The sequence below is a fragment of the Trachypithecus francoisi genome, unplaced genomic scaffold, assembly GCF_009764315.1.
Source record: "Trachypithecus francoisi isolate TF-2019V2 unplaced genomic scaffold, Tfra_2.0 Lachesis_group16, whole genome shotgun sequence".
NCBI classification, from domain to species: Eukaryota; Metazoa; Chordata; class Mammalia; order Primates; family Cercopithecidae; genus Trachypithecus; species Trachypithecus francoisi.
Window position 1 is genome coordinate 99,112,703 of NW_022681461.1, and position 25,120 is coordinate 99,137,822.

Genomic DNA, 25,120 nt, shown 5'->3' on the forward strand with positions numbered 1-25,120 from the left:
TCGAGCGCGGCGGGGGTGGCTTCGAGCGGACCGGTAGGGAGGCTGGGGACGGTGCATGGCCCCTTTAAGACGCGCCGGGGCGGACCCGGGAGGCGCGCGGCCCCTTTAAGGCTTGGCCTACGTGGCAGCCGCTGGAGCCGCAGCCGACGCGGAGCGGGGCCGGCCGCCGGGCACTTCCTGTGGAGGCCGCAGCGGGCGCGGGCGCCGACGGGCGAGGGCCAGCGAGCGAGCGAGCCGAGCCGAGCCCAGCCTCCCGCCGTCGCCATGGGCCAGAACGACCTGATGGGCACGGCTGAGGACTTCGCCGACCAGGTGCGGCCTGCGGGCTCCTCCCCCGGCCCCGACCCAGGCCGCCCGGGCTGCTCCGGAGTCGGCCTCCCTGCAAAGGGCGCCAGGCCCGGGCCACCCCCCGACTCCTTGTTCCCGCAAAGGGACCCACCGCCCGGGCCCTCCGTCCCGGCCTGGACACCCCCAAACCCGGCCTGCTGGCCCGGTCTCCCCTGCCCGCCGGGCCGCTCCCGGGGCCCGGGCCAGCCGCCCCCACCCTCCACCTGGGGCGCTGGGCTGTGGGGGTTTCCTCGCGGGCCGGCGGCGCGAGTCCTAGGGTTGGGTCGGGTCTGAGGCTCGCGGGGAGCGCCTCGGCGTTTGGAGCTGCTGGGTGTTCCCCGCACGTTTTTCCTCTCAGTGGGTCTCCCGGAGGCGGGCTGGGAGCTCGGGGATGAACGGGGGCCGGGGGTCCTCCCAGAGGAAAGGGGGCGCAGCTACAGAATGCCACAGCACTTTTTCTCTTTCCCAGATGTGCTGGACTCTTGGGGTCCCTTTGACCCCGTCTGCATCTCTCCCTCGCCGTTTGGACTTTGCCCTGGGCTGGATTGAGTGGGGACCTGTACACGGCCTGGGAGGAGGGGAAGGTTATCTCCCTGATAGTTTCCTTCCAGAAGTGTCCAGGTGGCATTCTGAGCAACAGGGAAGCCCTTGAAACAGGCAATTGGGTAACTGTTGAGAGCATTCGGAAACAGGGTGGACAGGATCCGATCCTACAAAGTGAAGGGACGCGCAACTCCCTTCCCTCTTTCTTAATTAAGCTTGGCAAAAAAAAAAAAAAGGTGGTGCTGGTTACGCAGATTTATGCCTTTTACTTCTAAAAGAATCCCGTTATGTGGACAAATTAACAGGGAGAGCCTTCTGTGGCCCACTTGCCGTTCTTTCCTCGGTTTACTTAATGTGTGTGTGTGGCTTTGCTAGAGTTTTAAGTAGTGATGGTTAAATTTTTAAATTTTTCTGGAGGTGGTAGTGAGTCATCAAACTCTGAGGCCTAGACTTATTGGAAGGCTTGTGTATGTGTGGTTTAAAAAAAAAAAAAGAAAGAAAGAGTAAGTGACCGTTTTCTAATCAGCTATCGAGCTTTTCCGTTCTTCCTGAGGGGTGATCTCTTTCTAGTGTGACCTCACCATCGGTTCTCATTGCAACACTGTCCTGTGAGCCAATATTTTAAATTTTGGGGGAAAAAGTGTATCAACTTGACGAAGCAGTTTTTTCTAAGGTCCTGATTTTGTGCTTAAATGTACAATTTTATTTAAAAAAAAAAATTTTGTTGTTGTTGTTCTTTGAGACAGCGTTTCAACCTTGTTGCCCAGGCTGGAGTGCAATGGTGCGATCTCAGCTCACCACAACCTCCGACTCCCGGTTCAAGCGATTCTCCTGCCTCAGCTTCCTGAGTAGCTGGGATTACAGGCGTGCACCATCATGCCCGGCTAATTTTTTTTTTTTTTTTTTTTTTTAGTAGAACAGGGTTTCTCCATGTTGGTCAGGCTGGTCTCGAACTCCTGACCTCAGGTGGTCCGCCCGCCTCAGCCTCCCAAAGTGCTGGGATTACAGGCATGAGCCACGGCGCCCAGCCTTTAAAGGCACAATTTTAAAACTGTGTCCCTTACAAAAACAATTCCTATCAAAAGCCCTCAAGAACCAGGTAGACCTTTTAGGTTTGTCAGTTTTCACTGACATCATTTATAGTGACCCATTTATATTTCTCCAAGTCACAACTCTCTAAGAAGAAGACTCCTCATGGCCGACGGAAGGATGACAGTTACATCCACTCACTCTTTGTCCTGGAAAACCTGGGATTTGCAAGTGAATTTCATAATCAAATCTAGATCAAATGTCTCCAGTCAAGCTGGTGCCCACTAGCAAATGACAGACTCTCCTCCTGACAAAAAATCGTTTCCAGTCTCTTCACATACTCCTTTCTTGATGATTTTTTTTCTTTTTTTTGTTTTTTTTGAGACAGAGTTTCACTCAGGCGGGAGTGCAATGGCTCGATCTTGGCTCACTGCAACCCCCACTTCCCGGATTCAAGCAGTTCTCCTGCCTCAGCCTCCCGAAAGCTGGGATTACAGGTGCCCGCCACCACGCCCAGCTAATTTTTTTTGTATTTTTAGTGGAGACAGGGATTTCCCCATGTTGGCCAGGTTGGTCTTGAACTCCTGACCTCATGTGATGCTCCTGCCTTGGCCTCCCAAAGTGCTGGGATTACAGGCGTGAGCCACCCCGCCCAGCCTTTTCTTCTTGTTTTGTTATTAATGGTTTTTTTTGGAGACAGAGTCTCACTTTGTCACCCAGGCTGGAGTGCAGTGGCACTCAGCTCACTGCAACCTCCACCTCCTGGGTTCAAGCTGTTCTCCTGCCTCAGCCTCCCGAGTAGCTGAGATTACAGGTGTGCACCACCACGCCCAGCTAATTTTTGTGTTTTTAGTAGAGACAGCGTTTCGCCATGTCATGTTGTCTCGGCTGGTCTTGAACACCTGACCTCAGGTGATCTGCCTTAGCCTCCTAAAATGCTGGAATTACAGGTGTGAGCCACCGCGTCCAGTCTTCTTCATGTGTTCTGTTATGTTTTAAATGAAAGAAGCAGTAGCTTGGAACTGGAAAGGCTCTTGAGGGGGCACAGAGTCAACCTCTCCTAGGTTACTGAGAGGAGGCCAAACTCACTCAGGCTCCTAGACTTGCCTGTGGCCACTGAAGAAAAGCCGGGTCTTGGTCCCCAGCGCCCCCTGCTCCTGGTGTTGCTCTTCTGGCACAAGTCAAGGGAAGAGCACTAGCGGGTGAAAGGGCTGCTCATATACAACACCCAAGTGGGTTAGGACCATGTGTGTAAGGCAGCGCAAGCTGCCGCTGTCAGATGATCTCATTAGAGTCTGCCTGGGTGGTGGCAGAGCATGGCTGCAGGAGCTTCCATGCCCTTTTGCCGGCAGCTTGGGAGCGCAGCGACTTGTATTCACCCAAACCCCAATCAGATAGACACAGGCAGGTTAATAGGGTTTGAAGTCAAAATATGGCTTCTTGTGGACAGAATCTGACCAAGCCCAGGTGGGGCTTTGTTTCTATTTATCCACATAGTACTTAAAGCTGCCAGACCAGGCTTTTACATCAAAATGACCTAATTTGAAGCCAATAGGGGATTACCATGGAAGTCACTGATCAGATAAAGTGACACATCCACTTTTTCTCATTTTCAGAAAACAAGAGCAAAGCCAAAGTGACAAGATTTGACCAGAAAGTGTGGGCTGCTGAAAGCAAGACCTAAATAAGCTTAGTTTCCCAGGCCCAGTGTCTTCCGATAGTATGACAATGACATTAAGTCTTTCACTGGGCCAGGTGCATGATAGACATTCCTTGTGTGACCTTCCTGACTGCAGGAGGTGGACCAGAGCGTCTCCATCTTCAGATGGGCAGAGGGAGGTTGGCTGGCTGCACTGGCTCGTGGTGGGCTGGAGACTGAGTCCACATCTTTTTACCCCAAAGGCTGGGTTCCTCACTGCTTGGTGGACTGTGACCTTTCCTTCTGGTCTGCAGAGGCTGGTCCACGGGGACGAGCAGTCCGGTTAGTTTCTGCTGGCAGGCTCCCCGCAGCTGCATCTCTTGTCTCTCTGCCTCTGGCATCAAGCTCCTTGCTCTGGCAGCCAGGGACAGTGTCCTCTTGCTCCCGGGAGCCATGTTCTGTAGAAACTGCTGAGACATGCTGTATGCAGGAGCTGGGCATTTGGAAGCCATGGGAAGGGGCCAGAAACTCTAATAAACTCAGCAATCCAAACGAATGTCCATGCCTGCAGCTGCTCCTCATTGCCTATTAGACCCTCTGCAAAATGTAGCTTCTAAGCAATTTATAACAATAAACAGCAATATTAGCACTTAATGGGTTCTGCCTGGTGGCTCATCACCAAGGTGACAGAAAAGCTGCATGGGGCCTTCCTCTCCAGTGTGGCCTTTGGTGTTTTTAACCTGTTCTCAAGAGTGGCAGAGCTAGTCCTGGGCCCTGGGAGCTGGCCTTGGCCCTAGCTGAAGTGCTGGGGAAGCGAGGATGGGCCTGAGGACACCTGAACCCACAGGTGGCACAGGCACTGCGAGGCTCCCAATGAACACTGTGCTGGTGGCTGTCTGGCGTGGCAAGGTCCTGTGACAGTGGCAAGCTCTGTCATATCCTGCCCTATACCATGAAGGAGTGGGGAGAGAAGGCAAAGAGGAGCTGACTCACTTTTCTTTGTGCGGTGATCTTAACGGGAGGTAAGGGAGGTTAAAACACAGCCACCTCGCTCTTCAGGGGAGTGCGGGGGAGAAGCAGGGGAGGTTGTGGTTAACGAGGCTCCTCCCAGAACATGGGGCCCAGTCGTTCTCAGTTACGTCTTTCCTACAGTTGGGATTTTGATCACACAGTTTTTTAGTAAAGCCAGGCCATCATCTCCCACATTGGGTTGCCGACACCGTTTCTGGCCCTGCAGGGTGCGGTGTGAACCTATAGAGCAGCACGGGAGGGAGGCTTGGGGAAGTTCTGGAGCTGCAGTGAGCCAGTGAGCTGGAGCCGGCTCTGACAGGCTGATGTGAGGGAAGCCGCTGGGCCGCAGGTGCTCGTGTCTAGGATGTGTGGGACCTGAGTTGGGCTTTGAACGAGCGGTGATCAAGTGCCTTTTTCCTCGATGTTCTCATTCACCACTAATTTGCAAGCCACTTTCTGTCCTGAGTGTGAAGAGAAAGTGGAGTTTTCTATGTGGCGTGGGAGCTGCAGGTGGCTGTGATAGTGATCACTAGATACCCACGAAGTCATCTCTCAGGGTGGATATCATTAATTACGTTTCTAAAATCCCCTTCAGTCGTCTAAAATAACTACCCCTTTGAGAGAATCTCAGTCTTCCTGTTAAGCCCTTCAGATGCTGTCACTGCTTATGAACCATATCCTGCTTGATGGCGTGGTTCTCGGAGAGACTTAATGAGAAGCTTGGCCACAGAGGTGAGCTAACTGTGTCATCTCCTTCCTGCAGCCTGCCAGCTCAACAGCCACCTCTGGCTCTGCTGTCACAGTTCTCTGGCAGGGGGGGAGGGGGACTGTCACAGGTTTTATGTGCTCGCCATGTTTACACAGGTCACCTGTGTGCTGGCTACCAGCAATGGCCTGAGTGCCTGCAGTGTGGCTGCTCTTGTCTGTCCTGGGGTGCTGTGTGTCCTTCCTGTGTTGGGGGCTCTTCTCTGCTGTGCTGAGGGGACACTGGCTTTGGGACATGTTCTAGAGTGGCATGACATGGTTCCAGTGGCCAATTTGAAGTAGTTGTGACCAACATGCATGTAGGAAATAAGGTTAACGTTGGGCCCTGGTCTTTAAACATGGCTTTTTCAGTGTTCAGTCCAAACAGATGCTCATTAGATAGTGGTTGTTTTTTTTTGTTTTTTGTTTTTTGTTTGTTTTTTTGAGACGGAGTTTCGCTGTGTCACCCAGGCTGGAGTGCAGTGGCCGGATCTCAACTCACTGCAAGCTCCGCCTCCCGGGTTTACGCCATTCTCCTGCCTCAACCTCCCGAGTAGCTGGGACTACAGGCGCCCGCCACCTCGCTCGGCTAGTTTTTTGTATTTTTTAGTAGAGACGGGGTTTCACCATGTTAGCCAGGATGGTCTCGATCTCCTGACCTCGTGATCCACCCGTCTCGGCCTCCCAAAGTGCTGGGATTACAGGCTTGAGCCACCGTGCCCGGCCGATAGTGGCTGGTTTAAAGGAGACTGCATCAGCCTGACTTACAGCTAGTCAGCCTTCAGTCTAGACTAGGCTTGCCTTTGAAAACCAGAACAGCCAAGCAGTAGATGTGCTCAGTTCAGAATGCAGTACCTACATTTTTGCATATTTTTCCCCACAGCCAAGAGCTGTGTCTCTCTCCTCACCATGTTCGCGCAGGGAAGGAGGTGTGAATTGCCTGTCCCACCTTCTCTCCCTTTTTTGCTTTTTAATCCTCTTGACCCAGACACTCCAATTAAGAGTCGCAGACTCATCAAAGAGACTTTTAAACACTGCCTCAAATCTTGTGGGCTGTGCACGTAGCAGATGAGCATGTTAAATGTGGGTCCTGCAACTGGGGGAAGCTTAGACCGCAGCCCGTGGCTGGGCTGGTTTGCTCATCTCGGGCCAGTGAGTGCCTCACAGCTGTCATTTTAGAAGCAAGTCAGGACACCTCTGGTATCTGTCTTAGGTGTGGATTGCAGTCTACCTCTCTGCTGCTGTTGGGGTCCCCGCCCCACACCCACACCCCACCCTGGGAGTCCCACCACGGCTCCGTCTCATCTCAGAGGTCTGCACAGCCTCTTGTTGAGCTCTTCCTTCCCAGTGGTTGCTTTTCCCTTGGTTCAGATGAGGTAAAGGCCTGTGTCCTTGCTGGGGCTTCCCAGCTGGGCCACGACGTGAGGCCATTACTTGAGAGCAGTGGCACATTGCATGCTGAGGTGGTATGCTTTATTCTTCCACGGAATATGGGTGATTACACTGTTGCTGGGCATTTAGAGAGCAACGGGGCCATGAGGCAGAACCTGGGGAGGGTGTGTGGCGTCACCTTTCCCACCGCCCAGTGCGATGCGGGTTGCTTACCCTGTGCACATGGGCATCTTGTGCTGGTTCTCTGCATTGGCCCTAAAATTCACAGGGGAGTATTTGAGGCCTTTTAAAAAATGAAAAGTGAAACAAGGTTTTCCTCCTAGTAAAGCTGGAAAGAATCTTACCAACCATTAGTTCAGCTGGCCTCACTTTACTGTAGGATAGTAGAGACGCTCTCAGAAAGGGCGTGTCCAGGTCACACAGTGTGCTGGCTGGACGGTACCAGGGCAGGGTGAGATCACAGGGCCTCAGAGCCTCCGCCTGCGCTTCATCTCCCAAACCCGCTTGGTGATTCTCTGGGTATCTGTCGGTCACTGTGATGTCTCCCATCACTTCTGTGGAGTCAAAGGCTGAGTAAATGAGTGCAGAACTGACAATGCAGGGCACAGTGGATTTGGGGAGAATGGCCACCTGGCTTTGTAATCTCTGCCTTTGCTGTCTGCCACATGGGAGCCAATCCACAGTGCTGACCTAGCCAGGGCCCCACCTGACAGGCTGGAGGGTGATCTGAACACCCAGGGGCGTGCTAACAGATGGGCAGCTTCAGCAGTGTCTAGGACTTTGAAGCAACTTTAAAAAATGCTGAAAAGTAAGAAACACGCACATCTTCCTTTGTTCCAACAGTAGGTTTAGTCAGCCCTAGGAGGCCTGTGCAGCTGACTTTCGCTCACCTCCCGTGGGGGTCAGCCTCTTGGGTGCTCTTTAGACTCTGGCTTCCCAGCATGCATTCGTGGGTGGGTCCCCTGATCTTTCTCCGAAGGACTTGCTGTGTTACAGGATTTCTTTCACTTTGTATCTCAGTTTTGCATGGGTGATAAGAGAGAAGTGCATGGGGTAAAGCTGCATGACATTTGTACCTGGCATCAGTAGTGCATGTTGGCTACCTAACCCAGCCGTCATAAATGACCTGACTCACAGCACAGCAGGAAGTCATAAATGTTTTCTTTCCCTTTGACATTTGACAGTGATTTCACGCACTTGCATTTCATTGCTGTTGAAACAGCTGTCCATCCTATTTGTTAGTGTGTTTTAATTTGCTCGAGATTATGCAGGCTTTGACAAAATCCCAGTGCTTTCTAGCCATTAGCGGTACCAGCTTCATACTGTGCTGACAGTTGCTGCACACACAGTCCCCAAGTCAGATCCTGAGCTTGCAGAGGAGAGCTCCATCAGGGGCGGGGAAGCACTAGCCCTGGTTTGTAACAGTACACATGCGCTGTCCAGAGCCTGGGGCTTCCTCCTGCGCTCTGGAGATTTTCGGATAACTGGAAACACGTGATGTTACTATTCAGTCAGCCATGTGGCCATCTAGGCCTGGCACCCTGGCTGTCACCTAAGCCAACCCTTGTTCTGTCAGGGTACTCTGGGCGTCACTGGGCAGGTTGGGAGGTCCAGGCCCTTGGCATCTCAGCCATGTGTGACCTGCAGGCTGGGGTCAAGTCTTGGCATTGCACCATCAGGTCTGCGAAGCCGGGGGAACCCCTTCCCGCTGGGTTTCATATGCCCATTTGTAAGGTGAGGGGTTGGACCAGAGCAGCAGAGATGCCTGGCAAAGTGTAGTGGTGCCTCAGTAGGGAGGCTGCTGCCGGCATGTCGTGGGCAGAGGCCAGGCTTGCTGCGTCATAGCCTGCAGCACCCAGGATGACCCACGGCAGAGTGGCCTGGCCTCAGATGCCGGTAGTGCTGAGGTGCAGAAGCCCTGGATAGATGACCTCTAAGTGCCTTTTCAGATGTCATTCTGTGATCCCAACTTGTAAATGCCTTTGACCGAAAAGAGCAGCTCTGTGTCTTGCTGCAGTGCCACCTTCGATGACTGTAGTTGCCTGCCGAGGCACCGGGGGAAATCACAGTGGCACAGTGTTAAGGCTGCCGCCCTCTGGGATCTGCCCCAGAGGGTCTAATGTCAAGTCATGCATCTCCGGGACTGATCCTTGGATTGTTGCATGCGTCCATACTCAAAGGGTAGCGCTCAGGAGCAAGCACTGAGAGCCCTCTAGTCTGCCCTAGGAAGGCACCGAGGCTGACAAGAGCTCTTGCCTTCCACAGCGTCTGTTCCTCACGCACACCCCGCCCAAGGACGTGCCCGGTAGCGGCCTGGTGCTCCCCGCCGCAGCCACCTCACCCTTGGGTTTCTGTGGCCCTGCAGTTCCTCCGTGTCACAAAGCAGTACCTGCCCCACGTGGCGCGCCTCTGTCTGATCAGCACCTTCCTGGAGGACGGCATCCGCATGTGGTTCCAGTGGAGCGAGCAGCGCGACTACATCGACAGCACCTGGAACTGCGGCTACCTGCTGGCCTCATCCTTCGTCTTCCTCAATTTGCTGGGACAGCTGAGTGAGTGGCTCTGAGGGTGGTCAGGATTCACTGGGCGTCTTGTTCTGTGATCGTTAGCAGTTGGGAGACTGTGTGTGAGCTCAGGGGTCTCCTGAGACTGCTGTCCCCCATCCATTCCCCTCTTCTCCAGCTCAGCTGTGCCGGGCCAGGAGTCTGGTTCTGCAAGCCTTGGCAGGGACGCTCAGTCTCTAGCCTTGGGCTCACTGCTTTAGGGCTTGCTAAGGAAATAGGACATGGTGTCTGTCAGGGACCCAAAGCAGGAGATGCTGGAGTCTGACTGGTCTGGGTGGATGAGAGAGGAACTAAGGCTGTCAGAGACAAAGGTGTCTACAAAGGCTAAGTAGATTGAGGTAAATGGAGAGGGGAGAGCATTCATGAGCCCAGAATGAAGCTCGTGTTGGCTCAGGTCTGTCTTATGGCCTTGGTGGACCAGCTTCTGGTGGCAGTCCTCCCTCCTTTGTACATGACAGGCCAAGGGATTTGCGCTTCCCCCGTTCAGAAGCGCTCCACAGTAGAGCAGTTAATTGCCTGCCTCAGGTAGGTGGCTGACTTGGGAGCTGACTGTGGGAAATGGCCCATTCTTGATTACGGCAAGGGCTCCACTTTCTGGTGTTTGTGATAAGTCTAGTCAAACTTACCATGTGTGGTCCTTGCGTATCATTAATTCTCCCAGAAGTTGCCTTTTGCTTGGATAGGTGGTTTGGCTGCCTCTGGATGAAAGGGCCAGGTGAGATGGCAGTGTACCGAGACAGTGCTCCCTCCAGCCCCGGCACCCACCCTCAGGCCCCCTAACCCTTGTCCTTCCCTCCAGCTGGCTGCGTCCTGGTGTTGAGCAGGAACTTCGTGCAGTACGCCTGCTTCGGGCTCTTTGGAATCATAGCTCTGCAGGTACACGGGCTGCGTGGTCGGGGCTCCCTTCTCTTTGCTCTGGTGGAGCAGAGCTTCTGAAAAGACATCCTTGAGGGTTCAGTGTCACTCCCCCTTCAGCCCCTTGCATGTCTCTGACTGCCTGGAGCTCCTTTCTCTTCTGGGGAAGTCGTGAGCCCAAGCAGGGCTTTAGAGGCAGGTCATTTGGTACTGGACCATCTTTTGTCCCATTCCTATGATTACCGTGACAAGGGAAGTCCCGAGCTTGGCTGCAGCGAGGATGCTGTCTTGTCAGCACGTCGCTTCACAAAGAAGAATACCTGGTTATTCAGAGTGAAATGCTGGGAACAGAGTATCTGAATCCATATCAGTGGTCTCAGAATAACTTTGTTCTCCGGAACATCATAGCACATTTCTTGAGAAATACAGAACCACATTTTTTGAGCTGAGATTTGTCCTTGGTCTCCTGTGATGGTTTTGTGTGTTTTAGACTCCAGCTGCCATTGGAGAGACTGTCTAATGTATTATGAAGTCTGTGGAAATGCCTTTGGAAAGGCCGAGACTCAAGTGTCTCTCTCTTCTTTCCCCTCAGACGATTGCCTACAGCATTTTATGGGACTTGAAGTTTTTGATGAGGTATGTGCATTCTGGTTGGTTTTAGTTGGTTTTAGTATACGCTGCTCATACAGGTTGAGCATGGCAAATCCAAAGTCTGAAATGCTCCAAAATGGCAAAAATCTTGGGCACCAACATGACACTCAAAGGAAGTGCTCATTGGAACATTTCAGGTTTTGGATTTTCAGATTTGGGATGCTCAGCTGATGAGTATATAATGCAAATATACCAAAATCTGAAACACTTTGGGTCCCAAGCATTTCAGGTTAGGGATACTCACTCTGTAATTCTAAACTCAGTTAACTATTGGTTGGAGTAGACTTCTTTGGGTCCAAACCAAGCTTGTCCAGCCTGTGGTCCATGGGGTGAATGCGGCCCAACACAAACTCAAAAACTTCCTTAAAACATTGACAGCTTTTTTGCCATTTTTAAGTTTTATTTTTTAGCTCATCAGCTATCATTAGCATGAGTGTGTTTTATGTGTGGCCAAGACAGTTCTTCCAGCGTAGCCTAGGGAAGCCAAAAGATTGGACCCCCTGGTCTAAATTCTGCCTCTCAGAAACAAGTTCTAAAGAGGATGTCGCAGAGCCCCTGTAATAGTAGAGACTGAAACCGTCTCTTCTGACCCCTTCTTTCACGGGCATGGGGACTCAGGGTCTGAGTGGAGGACAGGCCTGCCCACGGGGACCCAGCTGCTCAACACTGAAGCTGTGACTAGGACTCGGTTGTGTGTGTGTTCAGGTAGCCTATTGCTGTCGAGTTGTAAAGCCATCTCTGTCTCTTCAGCTATTGTAAGGAACTATGTAAGATTTTACAGGGGTGTAACTTGAGTCTGAGGTCCTGTGCGCATGCCTGCCTGGTCCTGCTTGGCAGATCACTGGGTCTGGAGAAAGGGAAGTAAGGGTCTTCCGACACTGGCAGCAAGTTCTCCCTGCACCTGGTCTCACAGACAGGCCAGATCCTGGTGAGGCTTAGCTTCCAGCCCGCATATCTGTTCCTCAGGAACCTGGCCCTGGGAGGAGGCCTGTTGCTGCTCCTAGCAGAATCCCGTTCTGAAGGGAAGAGCATGTTTGCGGGCGTCCCCACCATGCGTGAGAGCTCCCCCAAACAGTACATGCAGCTCGGAGGCAGGGTCTTGCTGGTTCTGATGTTCATGACCCTCCTTCACTTTGACGCCAGCTTCTTTTCTGTAAGTATTCCTACTTGCCTGTATGGGTCTGGTTTCTTGTCCTTCAGAGAGAATGCTGTCCCTCCCCCACCCCTCCCTGCTCACCTCTCCCTGGTTGGGTACTAACCACAACCTGGGGGAGCTGCTCAAATGGAACAAACTTTTTGATCCCATTAAAACAGACCAAAACATCATCAATCTCGTGTGTCAAGCCTTCCTTCCAGCAAGTGAAGGCCAGAACCTCTGACCTTGGTGGAGTGTGCTTGGCCGTTGGTAGGGCCAAGGCTCTCCACCCAGGCTCCCCTTACTCTTCTTTCTCTCTTCCCTGTTCATATCTTAAGTAATTCCTGTGTGTCCGGTGTCAGAGGCAGGCCTACAGGAGCTTCCAGAGCACATCTCTGGAGCTGACTGAGAGCCCTGGCTAGACAGTGTCCAGGAAGAGCTCCTGGTGCCATGGGGAGAAGAGAGAAGATGTTTCTGGCCTGGATGGCTGGGTGGGCCAAGAAGCACTTGGGAATTTAGTTATGGATTAGAGATTCATCTTGGTAAATCACAGCCTTTTACTAGTTGGGAACTTCAATCTTCCCCAAACCTTCCACATTTCAAAGCTGGTGCTTTATTACCTCCTGCCTCCTCCCAGCTTTTATCTCCCCTCTTGCACCAGCAGCCGTCTCAGCAGTAACTACATCAGCCTGATGGATAGAGACTTCATGATATGCAGCAGCTGGAACTTTTGTTTATAAAGCATCTCTTTTCCTCACGTTTATTTTGAATTTCTTACGTTTCAACCTATGCAGATTGTCCAGAACATCGTGGGCACAGCTCTGATGATTTTAGTGGCCATTGGGTTTAAAACCAAGCTGGCTGCTTTGACTCTTGTTGTCTGGCTCTTTGCCATCAACGTATATTTCAACGCCTTCTGGACCATTCCAGTCTACAAGCCCATGCATGACTTCCTGAAATACGACTTCTTCCAGACCATGTCGGTGATCGGGGGCTTGCTCCTGGTGGTGGCGCTGGGCCCTGGGGGTGTCTCCATGGATGAGAAGAAGAAGGAGTGGTAACAGTCACAGATCCCTACCTGCCTGGCTAAGACCCGTGGCCGTCGAGGACTGGTTTGGGGTGGAGTCAACAAAACTGCCAGCTTTTATGTATCCTCTTCCTTTCCCCTCCCTTGGTAAAGGCACAGATGTTTTGAGAACTTTATTTGCAGAGACACCTGAGAATTCATGGCTCGGTCTGCTCTGGAGCCACAGTCTGGCGTTTGACCCTTCAGTGCTGGCCAGCCTGGCAGTTGGAGGCCTCCCCCATGCCAAGGCTTTGGCGTGAACAGCCCGCTTGGCTGTGGCATCTCAGTCCTATTTTTGAGTTTGTTTTGTGGAGGTGCAGGAGGGCCTTCAGGCTGTGCTGTGAGCAGACACATTGGTATCACCATTCAGAGCAACCTCCCTCTTATTTTTAAGTTTGTTTTTAGCGAAAACTACTAAATGATTTTGGGTGGTTCAGCCAAACTTCAGCACGGTTAAATCTCCCTGGTTTAAAACCACACCAGTGGCTTCAGTGTTGTTCCTGCCCCTGTATTGTAGTATTTTATAGGAACAGTGAGAACATTGAGGGACACCCACAGAATGATGCAGTATTAAAGTGGTGGAAGCTGCTGTTTATGATAAAAGTCATCGGTCAGAAAATCAGCTTGGATTGGTGCCAAGTGTTTTATTGGGTAACACCCTGGGAGTTTTAGTAGCTTGAGGCAAGGCCGAGGGGCAAAGGAGTCCTTGGGGAAGCTGCTGGTCTGGGTGCTGCTGGCCTCAGAGCTGGCAGTGGGGAGGGCTAGTGAGACCACACACGGGGTGGCCCCAGCAGCAGCACCCCGCAAGCCAACCTGGCCAGCTGCTCCTCGGACCAGCTTGGGGAGCTGCAGCCGCTGTGGGCAGGGGGTGTGGCGGGAGCTTCCAGCACTGGAGACCCACGGACTCAATCCAGTTACCTCACATGGGGCCTTTTCTGAGCAAGGTCTCAAAAGCGCAGGCCACCCTGGCTGAGCAGCATCCTCCTCTCCCAGCTGCACTCGCCCTGTGGGCAGCCCGACACGCCACTTTCCCGAGGCTGTTGCTCACTCAGATTGTCCGTTTGCTATGCCGAATGCAGCCAAAATTCCTTTTTACAATTTGTGATGCCTTACCGATTTGATCTTAATCATCCTGTATTTAAAGTTTTCTAACACTGCCTTATACTGTGTTTTTTTTTGGGGGGGGGGGGTTTAACTGCTTGTTGCTCCCTGTCGTCTGCACCATAGTAATGCCACAAGGGTGGTCGAACACCTCTTTGGCCCCTAGACCTATCTGGGGACAGGCTGGCTCAGCCTGTCTCCAGGGCTGCTGCGTCCCAGCCCCAAGCCTGCCTCCAGCTTGGCCTCTCGTCCGTTGGCTCTGCAAGGCAGCGGTGAGGCAGGTTTCTGCTCATAAGTGCTTTTGGAAGTCACCTACCCTGAGGAGGGGACACCTTTTTAACACAGCCGAGCTAGTCCCAACGCGTTTGCAAATCTTCCCGTGGTGGAAGATTTTACCCCCTAATATTGGTAAGATCAAGCAACGGCTTCAGGACATGGGTTCTTTCCTCCTGTGATCATTCAAGTGCTCACTGCACGAAGAGTGGCTTCTCACTGTTTCAACCTCACCAGGGCTGTCTCTTGGTCCACACCCTGCTCCCCATCAGTGCCGTATGACAGCCCCATCCAATGACCTTGGCCAAGTCGGGGTTTCTCTGTGGTCAAAGTTGGTTGGCTGGTTGGTGGAAAGTAGGGTGGACCAAAGGAGGCCACGTGAGCAGTCAGCACCGGTTCTGCACCAGCAGCGCCTCCGTCCTAGTGGGTGTTCCTGTTTCTCCTGGCCCTGGGTGGGCTAGGGCCTGATTGGGGAAGATGCCTTTGCAGGGAGGAGAGGGTAAGTGGGATCTACCAATTGGTTTTGGCAAAACAGTTTCTAAGATTTTTTGCTTTATGTGGGAAACAGATCTAAATCTCATTTTATGCTGTATTTTATATCTTAGTTGTGTTTGAAAACGTTTTTGATTTTTGGAAACACATCAAAATAAATAATGGCATTTGTTGTATGCAGTGTGATCCTACAGTGTTGCCCAGCCTGACTGGGGCTCCCCTCAGGATGCCAGTGGGCGAGGCTGCTTCTCTGAAGACCACTCAGAAGCCATGTCCAGAGAGAATTAGTTCCTCAGAGTCCCTGCTGCTTCCTGGGTGTGGGGGACAGACCCCCTCAGCCCTGCCTTAGAGGGCAACAGATGTCATGAGACAAGGATAAGTAGGAAGAGAAGACATGGGGACAGCCAATCATTCAGAGGACATGCGGCTTGATGAGGAGCGGGGGAAATATCTGAAGGCTTTCTCGAAACTTCACGGCATGTGCTTTTATTAACCTGGCTGTTTACAGGAGCTGAAGCTCTTGGGTTTGCAGTGATGACTCTTGAACTTCTTTTTCAACGAGCCCAACTGCTTCTGTGGGATAAACAGAATTCTGATTACTGAGCCTTTCTGATCCCATGGAGAAGGGGGCCCTGGAGTGCAGGCCTTTCCCCGCCCGTACAGCCTCGGAGGTGTTGGTGTCAAATACCCACAGAGGCTTTCTCCACCCCCGTTTCCTTAAGAGCTGCAGGATTAGACTGCGCTCAGCAGGGCCTTAGAGGAGCATGGTGCAATGCCACACGCTAATTAGGACCTTGACCTCTTCTAGCCTTGGTCCTGCTTATCTACCAAAGGCGGGGAAGTCTCTACTCCTGCCCTGATGGCGAAGGCAAAGGTGGTGGCTAGTCATCAGGTCCCTGTGCCCAGAGGTAAGGACAGACAAGCCACAGCTCACAGTCTGAGGTGGGAGGGTGTCCTCACAAACCACTGGTCTTGACCGTGGCTTCCACAAGGGGCTGGCTGGGAAGCAACGGTAGCCACTCACAGCCTTCCGCCAGCCAGCGGCCTCGGCTTCTATGGTCCCTGTGTGTTGTTGGCTTGGGATTTCACTTGTGAAAAAGGTTGTTTTCTTTTTTTAAACAAATGAAAAACCATCACTAAAGGAAGCCACTGCCACACTAACAGAGTAGAGGTGACAGCTCACCTTCCCACGCTTCTGGACCAGTCCTCGGTACACGGCTGTCTCTCTCCTGCCCTCATCAGTGACCTTCTCTCTTGGGGGCTTTGCCTTCTCATCCTCTTCGTCTGTCAAAAAGTCATCAGTGCCATCCGCATCCTCTGTGCTTCCAAGGTCCTTTCTGGTGAATAGCTCAGCTGGGAGGAACACGGATTGGCTGACGGTTATTTTAGGCTGAGTTCACCACCACCTTTGCAGGGGACGCCGCACCACAGTCTGCTCCCTGCTGACAGGAGAGGGTCAGGGAGAGGCAGGGGTCGTTCCGCTTACGTGGGTACAGGTCTGTCATGCTGTCGTCACTTGCAGCTCCCCCTTCATCACTGGATGTGGGCTCCCAGAAGGCTTCCCGCGGGCTAGGCCCGTCACCGTCCATCTGGTCCTCCCTCCTCCTCCTCCTCCGGTGCACCAGGCAGGCAGGGACGTACTCCACCCCTTGCTTCTGACATTCTTCATCTGGGAGATAAGCCAGCACACGCTGGGCACCTCCACACCCCCCACGGTCCTTTGGGCCACAGCTAACCAATGGGGCCTGCACTCGGCCAGGGCCCCACAGCCCCACTGCCCTGGACAAAAACCAAAGCAGCTGCTGGGCGCCTCAGCTCTGTTCCAACCAGACATGCAGGGAGGGCGGTGGGGCAGGGCTGCAACCAGGAGACAAGAAGATGGTACAGGTCTACTGGGCCTTGACCACTTATCCCGGATCCAGCCAGGCCTAGGAAGCCATGACTAGGAGGGCACTGAGGAGGCCCAAGGCCAACTATGCCCCAGTTAGGTTGGCATGGCCTCTCAAAGGCAGCATGGGCTGGCAGTGATGCCACCCTCTCCCCAGCAGCCTGACCCTCCCTCAGCACATGGGAGGGGTCAGTGGAGGTTGGCTGCCTAGCCTTTGCTGCCTCTTAGTGGGTGAGAGGCTTCCATGGAAGGACCTCACTGGAATCACCACCATTGTCCCCTCGTATATTAGAGGGTCTGCTGGGGCTTGCCCTCCAGTCCAGCACAGCTCCCATCATCATCCCTCATGGGCTGCACAAGCCCTGCTGGGCCCTAGCCTAGCCTAGCCTAGATGGCGGCCCATCTCCAGGGCTCTTTCCCTCCTTGTCTCTGGCACCCACCCCCATGGCCATGCAGCAGCCTTGTCACCACCAGAACTTGAAGGCAAAGCCCCCTCACAGCCACGTTCGGACTTCTCTGGACCACTGCCTTGTAGGGACCTCAGCGCCACAGTCCCGTCTCAGCTCCACAGTCCATCATCATAACCACTCTTCATGGGAACCCCGTGGCCCCCTGTAGTTAGAACCTTCCTGCCCACCCCTCGATAGCTAACATACTAGCTGGAAAAAGTCCAAGCCCCAGGCTGGGAGCCCTCGTGCCTGTAAGGCCTCTGCAAGGTACCCACCTTCTACTTGAGAAACCCTAGTCCTGCCTTCTCAATCCACGCTCATGCTTGGGAGGGCGAGACCGCCTCTCCGAAGACTCATCAAAAGCCTGTGGATGCATCTTCCCATCCACAAGCCAACCTGAATCTGTCTGCTCCAGCCTCTGTCCATTTCCCTCCTTAGCTAGACTCCAGAAAGGCCTTCTGGTGACCCAGGACATGCCTAAGGCCAGACACTGCCCTCATGGGCTGCAGCCTACGCTCCACTCTAGCCAGGTGTCCCTGCCAAACTTCGGGTGCCTCACCAAGGTTGCCAGGGGCCTCCACGTTATCAAATACATCATTTGTCCTCATCTTCCCTTCAGTAACACGGGAGGAATTCCATCCTCTTCCTGAGGCTCAGGACCAGTCCTCTCTCCCTTCTCTAAACTCTCGCTGGGTGCTCTCAGCATGAGTGTCCCTGTTTCAAAAGCCCGATACTTCCCTAATACACACCTTTCCTAATACAGCTCAAGCTTAAAACCTTCAAAGGGACTCTGAATTCTTCCCCCAAAACCCACCGTCTTTTCCTGGATGGCCACAGTCAAGGGACCCTCCCTTCTCAACCATGCACACTGTCCATGCAGCCCCGGTCAGCCCTCTCCACACACCCACTGCAGCACTCCTGGCCTGGCCTCCGGGCCATCCCTGCTGTGCACACTAGCCCAGCCTGTCCTTTGGAGCCTACCTCAGCTAACACATTTTTGCCTCAGACATCCATGGACCCTGGCTTCTCCCTGGGGTGCTGTTCCCTCTGATCCCACTGCTACCACATCCCTCCAGCCTCAGCCTCGAGCGAATCCCTCAGCAAGCCTCCCCAGCCCTCCTGTCTCCGCAAGCCCACCCCACATCCCTCGCCAGGTTTCTTCCACACTTTGCATCGCCACGTGCACTCACTCCCTCCCAAGCCTGCTTCTGGCTCTGCACCTGCCTGCACTAGAAGCTGTGGGGTCAGGGGCCATCATCCCTCTCTTCATTGTGCCAAAACCAGGCATAGTGCATCAACACGGATTGCTGAAGGATGACCTGCCTTCAAGCACGCTCCATTTGGGGCAGGGCGGGCATGCACTCAGATGGCGATGCACTGATGAGGGTTCACTGGGACTTACATTTACACAGAGCTCGCTGGTACCGCCGGCCCTGGGTGTGCCTCAGCACGTGTTCTGGGCACTTGTTGATGTGCCGCAGGGTGAGTTTGCAGAACAACTGGTGCCTACAGAGCAGAGAGACCAAGTTTGTAGGGACAGTTCACAGCAAGGATTCAGACTGGTGGCTGTGTCTTGGACTCATCCCTGGACGGTCTACCGGGGACAGTGTACCATGCGGCTTGGGCATAGGGCTTTTAAAGGCTCCCGGAGCAATTCCACTCTGAAGCTGGGCGGGGAACCGCTGACCCAGGCCGGCTGCTGCCTCTTAATGTTTACCGGAAAAGTAGGCATAGGCAGCCTCGCTGACTGCTCCAAAATGAGTTCATGCAAGAGGACGACTCCACCTGGCCAAGTTCTCAATGAATGGAAAGATCTCATCTCTCTTTTGACGGTTATTACCAACCCTAGTTCCCAGGTAAATCAAAGATCCCTTCTGGGGTCAAGAGGAGAACCCAACGCTGTTCACAACCTCAGGTGACAAAGCACAAGCCTCTACTCCTCTGTGAAGCAGCCACACCCCACAGGACAAACCTCAGGTTTACCGAAAAGCAAACGAGCTCACCGAGAGGCCTCGCCAGGATCGCAGGTGACTCCAGCACCCGGGCGCCCACCTGGATCCCAGGGCTCCCAACTCTGAAAGAGTGGGGGCTGCAGCACTGGCGGAGTCCTCAGGAGGAGGGAACTTTGGGGTTTACCACCCAGGACCTGTTCTCAGCCGAGCCCTCCCGGGAAGCTCCCTTAGAGGGGGTCAGGCACCGGGGGGCACCAGCGGAGGGGCTGTCCTAATTGCCCTGGGCCTCCCCAAGCCGCCGCGGACCACCTACGGGTTCTTGGTGCTGGGCACGATGTGCGGCTCGAACTCTGCAAAGTCGAAGGCCGGAGAGGCGCGGACCAGCCGCTGGTACTTTTTGCCGCGGGTGTACACCTGGAGCTCCGGCAGGCGGCAGGGCAGCTCGTGACCAGTCAAGATGCACCTCACCTGCGGACGCATGGGCAGGCGGTCAGGAGGGCCGGGGCTCCTGCCACGCCCGCTCCCCGGTGCCCCCTCCGGCAGCGCCCCCTTCCCTCCCCTCCCCTGACCTCGCCGCGCCCTTTCTCCTGCCCTCCCCTCAGCCCCTCATCCCAACTGCGCCCTTCTCCGTCACTCCATTCCCCTCCCGCGCCGCGAACCTTGCGGACGTCCGGCTGCAGCCGCAGGCTCGGGTGCTCGCGCAGGAAGGCCTGCACGTCGGCCGGCAACTCGCTCATGGCCGAGGCGCCCGCAGACCAGGCCGGCGGAAGCAGCTCCCAGAGCGTGGGGCCGGGAGCCGGGATCTGGGCGGGACTCGGCGGCGACCCGGAAGCAGATGCCTCCTGCGTCCCGGAAGAGCCCGCGGGGCCGGGTGCGATGGCGGCGGTGGCTGCACGGCAGCTGGGGCTGCGGGCGGCGGGGCTGGGACGGGTGAGCGCGAGGCGTCGGGGACAAGAGGGCGGTACAGGGCGAGGGGAGGGGTCCCGGAGCTCAGCCCGCCCGTCCGTGTCCGCAGGCCCCTGCCAGCGCCGCCTGGAGGAGCGTCCTCGGGGTCTCCCCGCGCCCAGGTGAGGGCCGCAGGCCGGGCGGTGATCTAGGCGCCTGGGCAGAGCCACCTGCTGTCTGCCCTGCGCTTTGAAGGAGTGTCGTGGGGATTGAAATGAGCAAAGTGCCGGCTGAGCGGAGGTTCCCTGGGAGTGACAAGTTCCATATTAAAATGCTGTCAGTGGAACTGTGGTCGTGTGCCGGGCATGTAGCGAGCGCTTTGTGCTCACAACAACGCGAGGGGTAGCTCCTTGGTCGTTCCTGTGTTACAGAGAAGGCTCGAGAATTACTTCCTAACGTCACATCCAGCTAATGGGTGGCCAGCCCAGGCTGAAAGCCCAGGGCTCTGAAAGTAAAGCGCGTCTAAACACTGCGGCTTACGTGTTCCTCTCAGTGTGCAGCACAGGTTATTTTGCCGTGTGTAGTGCTGTGCAAGCCTGCCGCAGACCTGCATTTTTTTTTTTTTTTTTTTGAGACGAAGTCTCACTCTGTTGCCCAGGCTAGAGTGCAGTGGAGCGATCTCGGCTCACTGCAAGCTCCGCCTCCCAGGGTCACGCCGTTCTCCTGCCTCAGCCTCCCGAGTCGCTGGGACTCCAGGCCCCGCCACCACGCCCGGCTAATTTTTTTTTTGTATTTTTAGTAGAGACGGGGTTTCACCGTGTTAGTCAGGATGGTCTCGATCTCCTGACCTCGTGATCCGCCCGCCTCAGCCTTCCAAAGTGCTGGGATTACAGGCGTGAGCCACCGCGCCAGGCCTTTTTTTTTTTTTTTTTAATTAATAGTATCCGCAAGGCCCCTGGTGCTTTTCAGCGGATGGGACTCACCCTGTGAGAGCTTAAAGGCACCTTCTGTGTACGTTCTTCCATCTTTATATTTACGATGAGTTGTAAAAATGGAAAGCTGTTGAGAGAGCTCTGTGAGCCCTTACTCTGAGTTGATACGTTTCTCTACATAACACAATAACCACTAGTGCCTGGCTAAGCTACTTAGTAACTGTAGCTGCTTTTTTTTTTTTTTTTTTTTTTTTTTGGAGACAGTTTTGCTCTTGTTGCCCAGGCTGGAGTGCAGTGGAACAATCTGCTCACGGCAACCACCTCCTCCCGTGTTCAAGCGATTCTCCTGCCTCAGCCTCCCGAGTAGTTGGGATTACAGGCATGTGCCACCATGCCAGGCTGATTTTTGTATTTTTAGTAGAGACGGGGTTTCTCCATATTGGTCAGGCTGGTCTCAAACTCCTGACCTTGTGATCCACCCGCCTTGGCCTCCCAAAGTGCTGGGATTACGGGCGTGAGCCACCACGCCCGGCCAACTGTAGCTGTTTATTAAATGAATTTTGAATGGATGAATGGTGCATCTTAGTGCAGTGGAATAGGAATACATCTTTATTCTTGAGTAAAAAGGCATGAGTTACCCAGGGTCGTGGTTGGTGGCCAAGCCAGCACTGAGCCCTAGGTCTCACTCAGTTGGCAAACATACTCAGTGTGTGCCATGTCCCAGGCACCGGGTTAGGAGCTGGGCTGATTACAGATGCTGCTATTTGGCTCTAGGAAGCAGGTTTTGATTGGTAGTACTGGAGTCTATCTTGGAACTGGCTGCTCCAGGTATCTGTTCAAGGGCTCCTGGCCCCATGTCAGTGTTGTGAAACTTTCTCCAGGGGTGGCCTGGAGGCCAAGCAGATGTGGCAGTTCTGCAGCAGAAGCATCTGCCACAAAAGCGGAAGATGACTCCTTTCTTCAGTGGGTCCTGCTCCTCATCCCTGTGACTGCCTTTGGCTTGGGGACATGGCAGGTAAAGACTGGCATCTGGTGTGCATAACTCTGGGCCCTTGACCCTGCTGCCATCTGCTTGGGCTTATGCTCTGTCACTGTAGGTCCAACGTCGGAAGTGGAAGCTGAACCTGATTGCAGAGTTGGAGTCTAGAGTTCTGGCTGAGCCTGTCCCTCTGCCAGCAGAGTGAGTGTGTGGCTGCCCCCCAGGGCCAGTCTCACTTGAGTTCAACAGTGGAGCCCTGGCTTCTGATGGCCAGCCTGCCCCTTTTGGCGGGACTTTTAGTCACTGCCTTGACCTCAGGTGGGAGCTCTCATTATCAGTCATCCTGTTGGGTTTGCTCTGGACACGTGACTGCCCTTGTGAAGCTACCTGAGGCCACCTCCTGACATATGGAGGAAAGTCTTATTTTGCATCCTGGGTGTCACCCTTTTTTCAGATGTAGTGAACTTATCCTCCACAGGGCCCAAGGCTCTGTGGCTGAGGACAGGGAATGTAGGTCTCACTAAGGGTGGTCTTTTGAAAAAGTGTCCTAAATGATTTGTCTGCTCTCTCCCTAGAATATGCCCTACAGAGACAGGTACATTCAACCACATTTGCCATTCAGGGTAGCAAACAGTATGCCAGATTTGGCTTGCAGGTGGGATTTTGGCCCACCTGTTTTTTAAAATTTCACATATTCATTGAGGAGTCCAGATTTTTAGCTTCTCTTGTAAAGCTGGACTCTGGCAGTGCAGATCCCCATTCCCACATGGCACGAGGGCCACTTCCCCTTTAGAGAACATACCCTTTGCCTTTCTCCTTTACTTGTCTGGCCCTGGTGGGCTGTGTAGTCTGCCACCCTCATTAGGGGATTCGTTTTCCAGCCAAACCTTGCTCGGCCACTGTTCTTATCTCCATGCAGCCCAATGGAACTGAAAAATATGGAGTATAGACCAGTGAAGGTCAAGGGGTGCTTTGACCACTCCAAGGAGCTGTATATGATGCCCCGGACCATGGTGGACCCTGCCCGGGAGGCCTGGGAGGCCGGCCGCATCTCCTCATCAACTCAGAGTGGGGCCTATGTGGTCACTCCCTTCCATTGCACTGACCTGGGGTGAGTAGGGTATGTGGGAGCTGGCTGTCCTGGCAGAGGCGGTCGGGGTATACTAATTTACATCACTATTTCCTTCACAATCCCTAACCTTGGTAAGACCCTGAGGAACCCAAGGTACCCAAAAGATTCAATTCCTTGCATCGTTTAAGTCCCTAATTATGACATTGACTTAATCTTCTCAGCTGGCTCATTTATGACTGGGTAATTTCTATATGTTGACCTCTGAAGGGAAAGGAGGGATTCGTGAAACAGGGGCCCCTCCTCTGGAGAACTGTCCAGTTGCCCACACATTAGATGATGGCGGACTATGAAGAGAGGCCAGTTGAAAGGAATTCAAGAGAAAGGACCTCAGCTCTACTTTGAGGGAGTGGAGGCAGGGATGGTTCCCTAGGGGGCGTTAAGAGATGGGAAGAACATTCCAGGCAAAGCAAATGATAGGTACAGGAGCACCTGTGTGATTAACTGGGGAGCTGGAGGATTCACGTACAAATGAAAATACCTGGGGCTCTTGTTAACCCATGGATTCCTGTTTTAGGCCTGGGATAGGGCCCAAATGCTCATCTCCAGCAGGCTGGGGTGACAGGGTTGCTCCTCACGGCTGCCCTGGTTATGAGGGATTGGAGACAGCCATTGCCAGAGTTCAGGGGAGAGGTGTGGGGTCTACTCGGATGGCAGTGTTGCTCACCAGTTGCACACTGTAGTGAGTAGACCACAAGATGCAGATAGAGGGGGAAAGCCGCATTTTTCAGGGAGGCTTTTACTGACCACGAAGGGGCCTCGAGAGGAAGACTGCCTGTGTGGCACTGCCAGGGCTCCACTAAGCCAGTCCTGTTTTAAAAGCCTTCCTTGGTGCTCTAGTTGTTCCTATGGGTGCCTGAGTGACCGTGTTTATTCAAAAACCCTCCCCACCTGACGTAGCACTTTCATTACCCTAGAACCACCATCCTGGTAAATAGAGGGTTCGTTCCCAGGAAGAAAGTGAATCCTGAAACCCGGCAGAAAGGCCAGGTAAGGGACATGGACTCTTCCTACTTTTAGAGAAGGCTCTGGGAGTCCGCCCGGCTCTGTGCAGTCTCACACCTTCCTTTATAGATTGAGGGAGAAGTGGACCTCGTTGGGATGGTGAGGCTGACAGAAACCAGGCAACCTTTTGTCCCCGAGAACAATCCAGAAAGGAACCACTGGTATTACCGGGACTTGGAAGCTATGGCCAGAATCACAGGCGCAGAGCCCATCTTCATTGATGCCAACTTCCGTACGTTGTGACCAGCCCACCCCGGAACAAGTAGATTTTGTGAATAACTGTCCTTCCTCCTAACTCTCATTGCCTAGTCACTGCCATGGCTTATGTTCTCCCATGTGTGTATGGGGGGTGGGGGGTAGCAACTCAGCAAAGAGGAACCTAGTCAAGTACTGAGCAGACAAGGCTGGGGGTGGACACCCAAGGTAAAGGCCATACAGGACTTCCAACTGGCCACGCAAAAATGACAGCCACTAGGAAGTAGTGCAGAGGCTGGCAGGCAGCAGAGGGTAGACTTCAAGTCTGCTGTCTCCGCAGAGAGCACAGTCCCTGGAGGACCCATTGGAGGGCAAACCAGAGTTACTCTGAGGAACGAGCATCTGCAGTACATCGTGACCTGGTGAGTCCCCAGCGACCCTCTGGCTCCCTCCCCTTCAGCCCAGCAGCCTGCTAATGCCGGCTTTCTTTCAACCCCAAGGTATGGACTCTCTGCAGCTACATCATACCTGTGGTTTAAGAAATTCCTACGTGGGACACCTGGTGTGTGACAGATCAGCTGCTAAAGCCCTGTCCCTGAATAATGAAGTAAAAAGACTGCCTTTGTGCTGGATCATGTGGTATAAAGTTCTGGCCTTCTACCTTAAATGAGCTCATGACTGGTTGATCATAAAATCCTGGCTTGGTTTCAGTCCAAAGAACTTTCCCAAAACTTGACACACAAGTTACATCTCTAGGAAACAAAACGCCTGGTGTAAGAATGTGTAAGGGCGGGAAGGACTGGGTGTGGTGGCTCACTTGAAGTCAAGAGCTGAGACCAGCCTGGCTAACATGAATCAGCCAGCCACTTGGGATGCTGAGGCAC

General features: G+C 53.7%; 3 protein-coding genes across 5 annotated transcripts; 2 read left to right on the top strand and 1 right to left on the bottom strand.

Moving 5' to 3' along the window:
- Positions 1-66: 66 nt before the first annotated feature.
- On the top strand, positions 67-14,998 carry SURF4 (surfeit 4). Of its 2 annotated transcripts, none has more exons than XM_033238686.1 (6): positions 67-312; positions 8,951-9,237; positions 10,049-10,125; positions 10,697-10,740; positions 11,722-11,908; positions 12,685-14,998. In XM_033238686.1, exons 2-6 carry the CDS (start codon positions 9,132-9,134, stop codon positions 12,949-12,951), a joined length of 681 nt encoding a protein of 226 aa, XP_033094577.1. In that variant the 5' UTR covers positions 67-312; positions 8,951-9,131; the 3' UTR covers positions 12,952-14,998. The 2 variants fall into 2 exon arrangements, with proteins under 2 accessions (XP_033094577.1, XP_033094576.1); XM_033238685.1 differs by having other exon boundaries at positions 72-312; positions 9,051-9,237.
- SURF2 (surfeit 2) lies at positions 14,141-19,906 on the bottom strand. Its single transcript, XM_033238689.1, has 6 exons — positions 19,771-19,906; positions 19,425-19,579; positions 18,562-18,665; positions 16,309-16,491; positions 16,006-16,175; positions 14,141-15,395 (listed from the first exon to the last, which is right to left on the bottom strand). Exons 1-6 carry the CDS (start codon positions 19,846-19,848, stop codon positions 15,312-15,314), a joined length of 774 nt encoding a protein of 257 aa, XP_033094580.1. The 5' UTR covers positions 19,849-19,906; the 3' UTR covers positions 14,141-15,311.
- LOC117099213 (surfeit locus protein 1) lies at positions 19,767-24,903 on the top strand. Of its 2 annotated transcripts, XM_033238683.1 has the most exons (9): positions 19,767-20,041; positions 20,127-20,178; positions 21,810-21,943; positions 22,026-22,108; positions 22,827-23,018; positions 23,954-24,026; positions 24,111-24,273; positions 24,577-24,658; positions 24,737-24,903. In XM_033238683.1, the coding sequence occupies exons 1-9, from the start codon at positions 19,847-19,849 to the stop codon at positions 24,804-24,806; spliced, it is 1,044 nt and encodes a 347-aa protein (XP_033094574.1). In that variant the 5' UTR covers positions 19,767-19,846; the 3' UTR covers positions 24,807-24,903. The 2 variants fall into 2 exon arrangements, with proteins under 2 accessions (XP_033094574.1, XP_033094575.1); XM_033238684.1 differs by lacking the exons at positions 19,767-20,041; positions 20,127-20,178; positions 21,810-21,943 and having other exon boundaries at positions 22,086-22,225.
- Positions 24,904-25,120: the final 217 nt, after the last annotated feature.

Excerpts from the sequence above, each read along its gene's own strand:
- LOC117099213 (XM_033238683.1), top strand. The coding sequence starts at position 19,847 with ATGGCCGAGGCGCCCGCAGACCAGGCCGGCGGAAGCAGCTCCCAGAGC. Across the intron at positions 20,179-21,809 it reads CGGGGTCTCCCCGCGCCCAG|GGGTGGCCTGGAGGCCAAGC; the intron begins GTGAGGGCCGCA and ends AACTTTCTCCAG. Across the intron at positions 22,109-22,826 it reads CCTGTCCCTCTGCCAGCAGA|CCCAATGGAACTGAAAAATA; the intron begins GTGAGTGTGTGG and ends ATCTCCATGCAG.
- SURF2 (XM_033238689.1), bottom strand. The coding sequence starts at position 19,848 with ATGAGCGAGTTGCCGGCCGACGTGCAGGCCTTCCTGCGCGAGCACCCG. Across the intron at positions 19,580-19,770 it reads TGCAGCCGGACGTCCGCAAG|GTGAGGTGCATCTTGACTGG; the intron begins GTTCGCGGCGCG and ends ATGCGTCCGCAG. Across the intron at positions 16,176-16,308 it reads CATGACAGACCTGTACCCAC|CTGAGCTATTCACCAGAAAG; the intron begins GTAAGCGGAACG and ends TGTTCCTCCCAG.
- SURF4 (XM_033238685.1), top strand. The coding sequence starts at position 265 with ATGGGCCAGAACGACCTGATGGGCACGGCTGAGGACTTCGCCGACCAG. Across the intron at positions 313-9,050 it reads CTGAGGACTTCGCCGACCAG|TTCCTCCGTGTCACAAAGCA; the intron begins GTGCGGCCTGCG and ends GTGGCCCTGCAG. Across the intron at positions 9,238-10,048 it reads CAATTTGCTGGGACAGCTGA|CTGGCTGCGTCCTGGTGTTG; the intron begins GTGAGTGGCTCT and ends CCTTCCCTCCAG.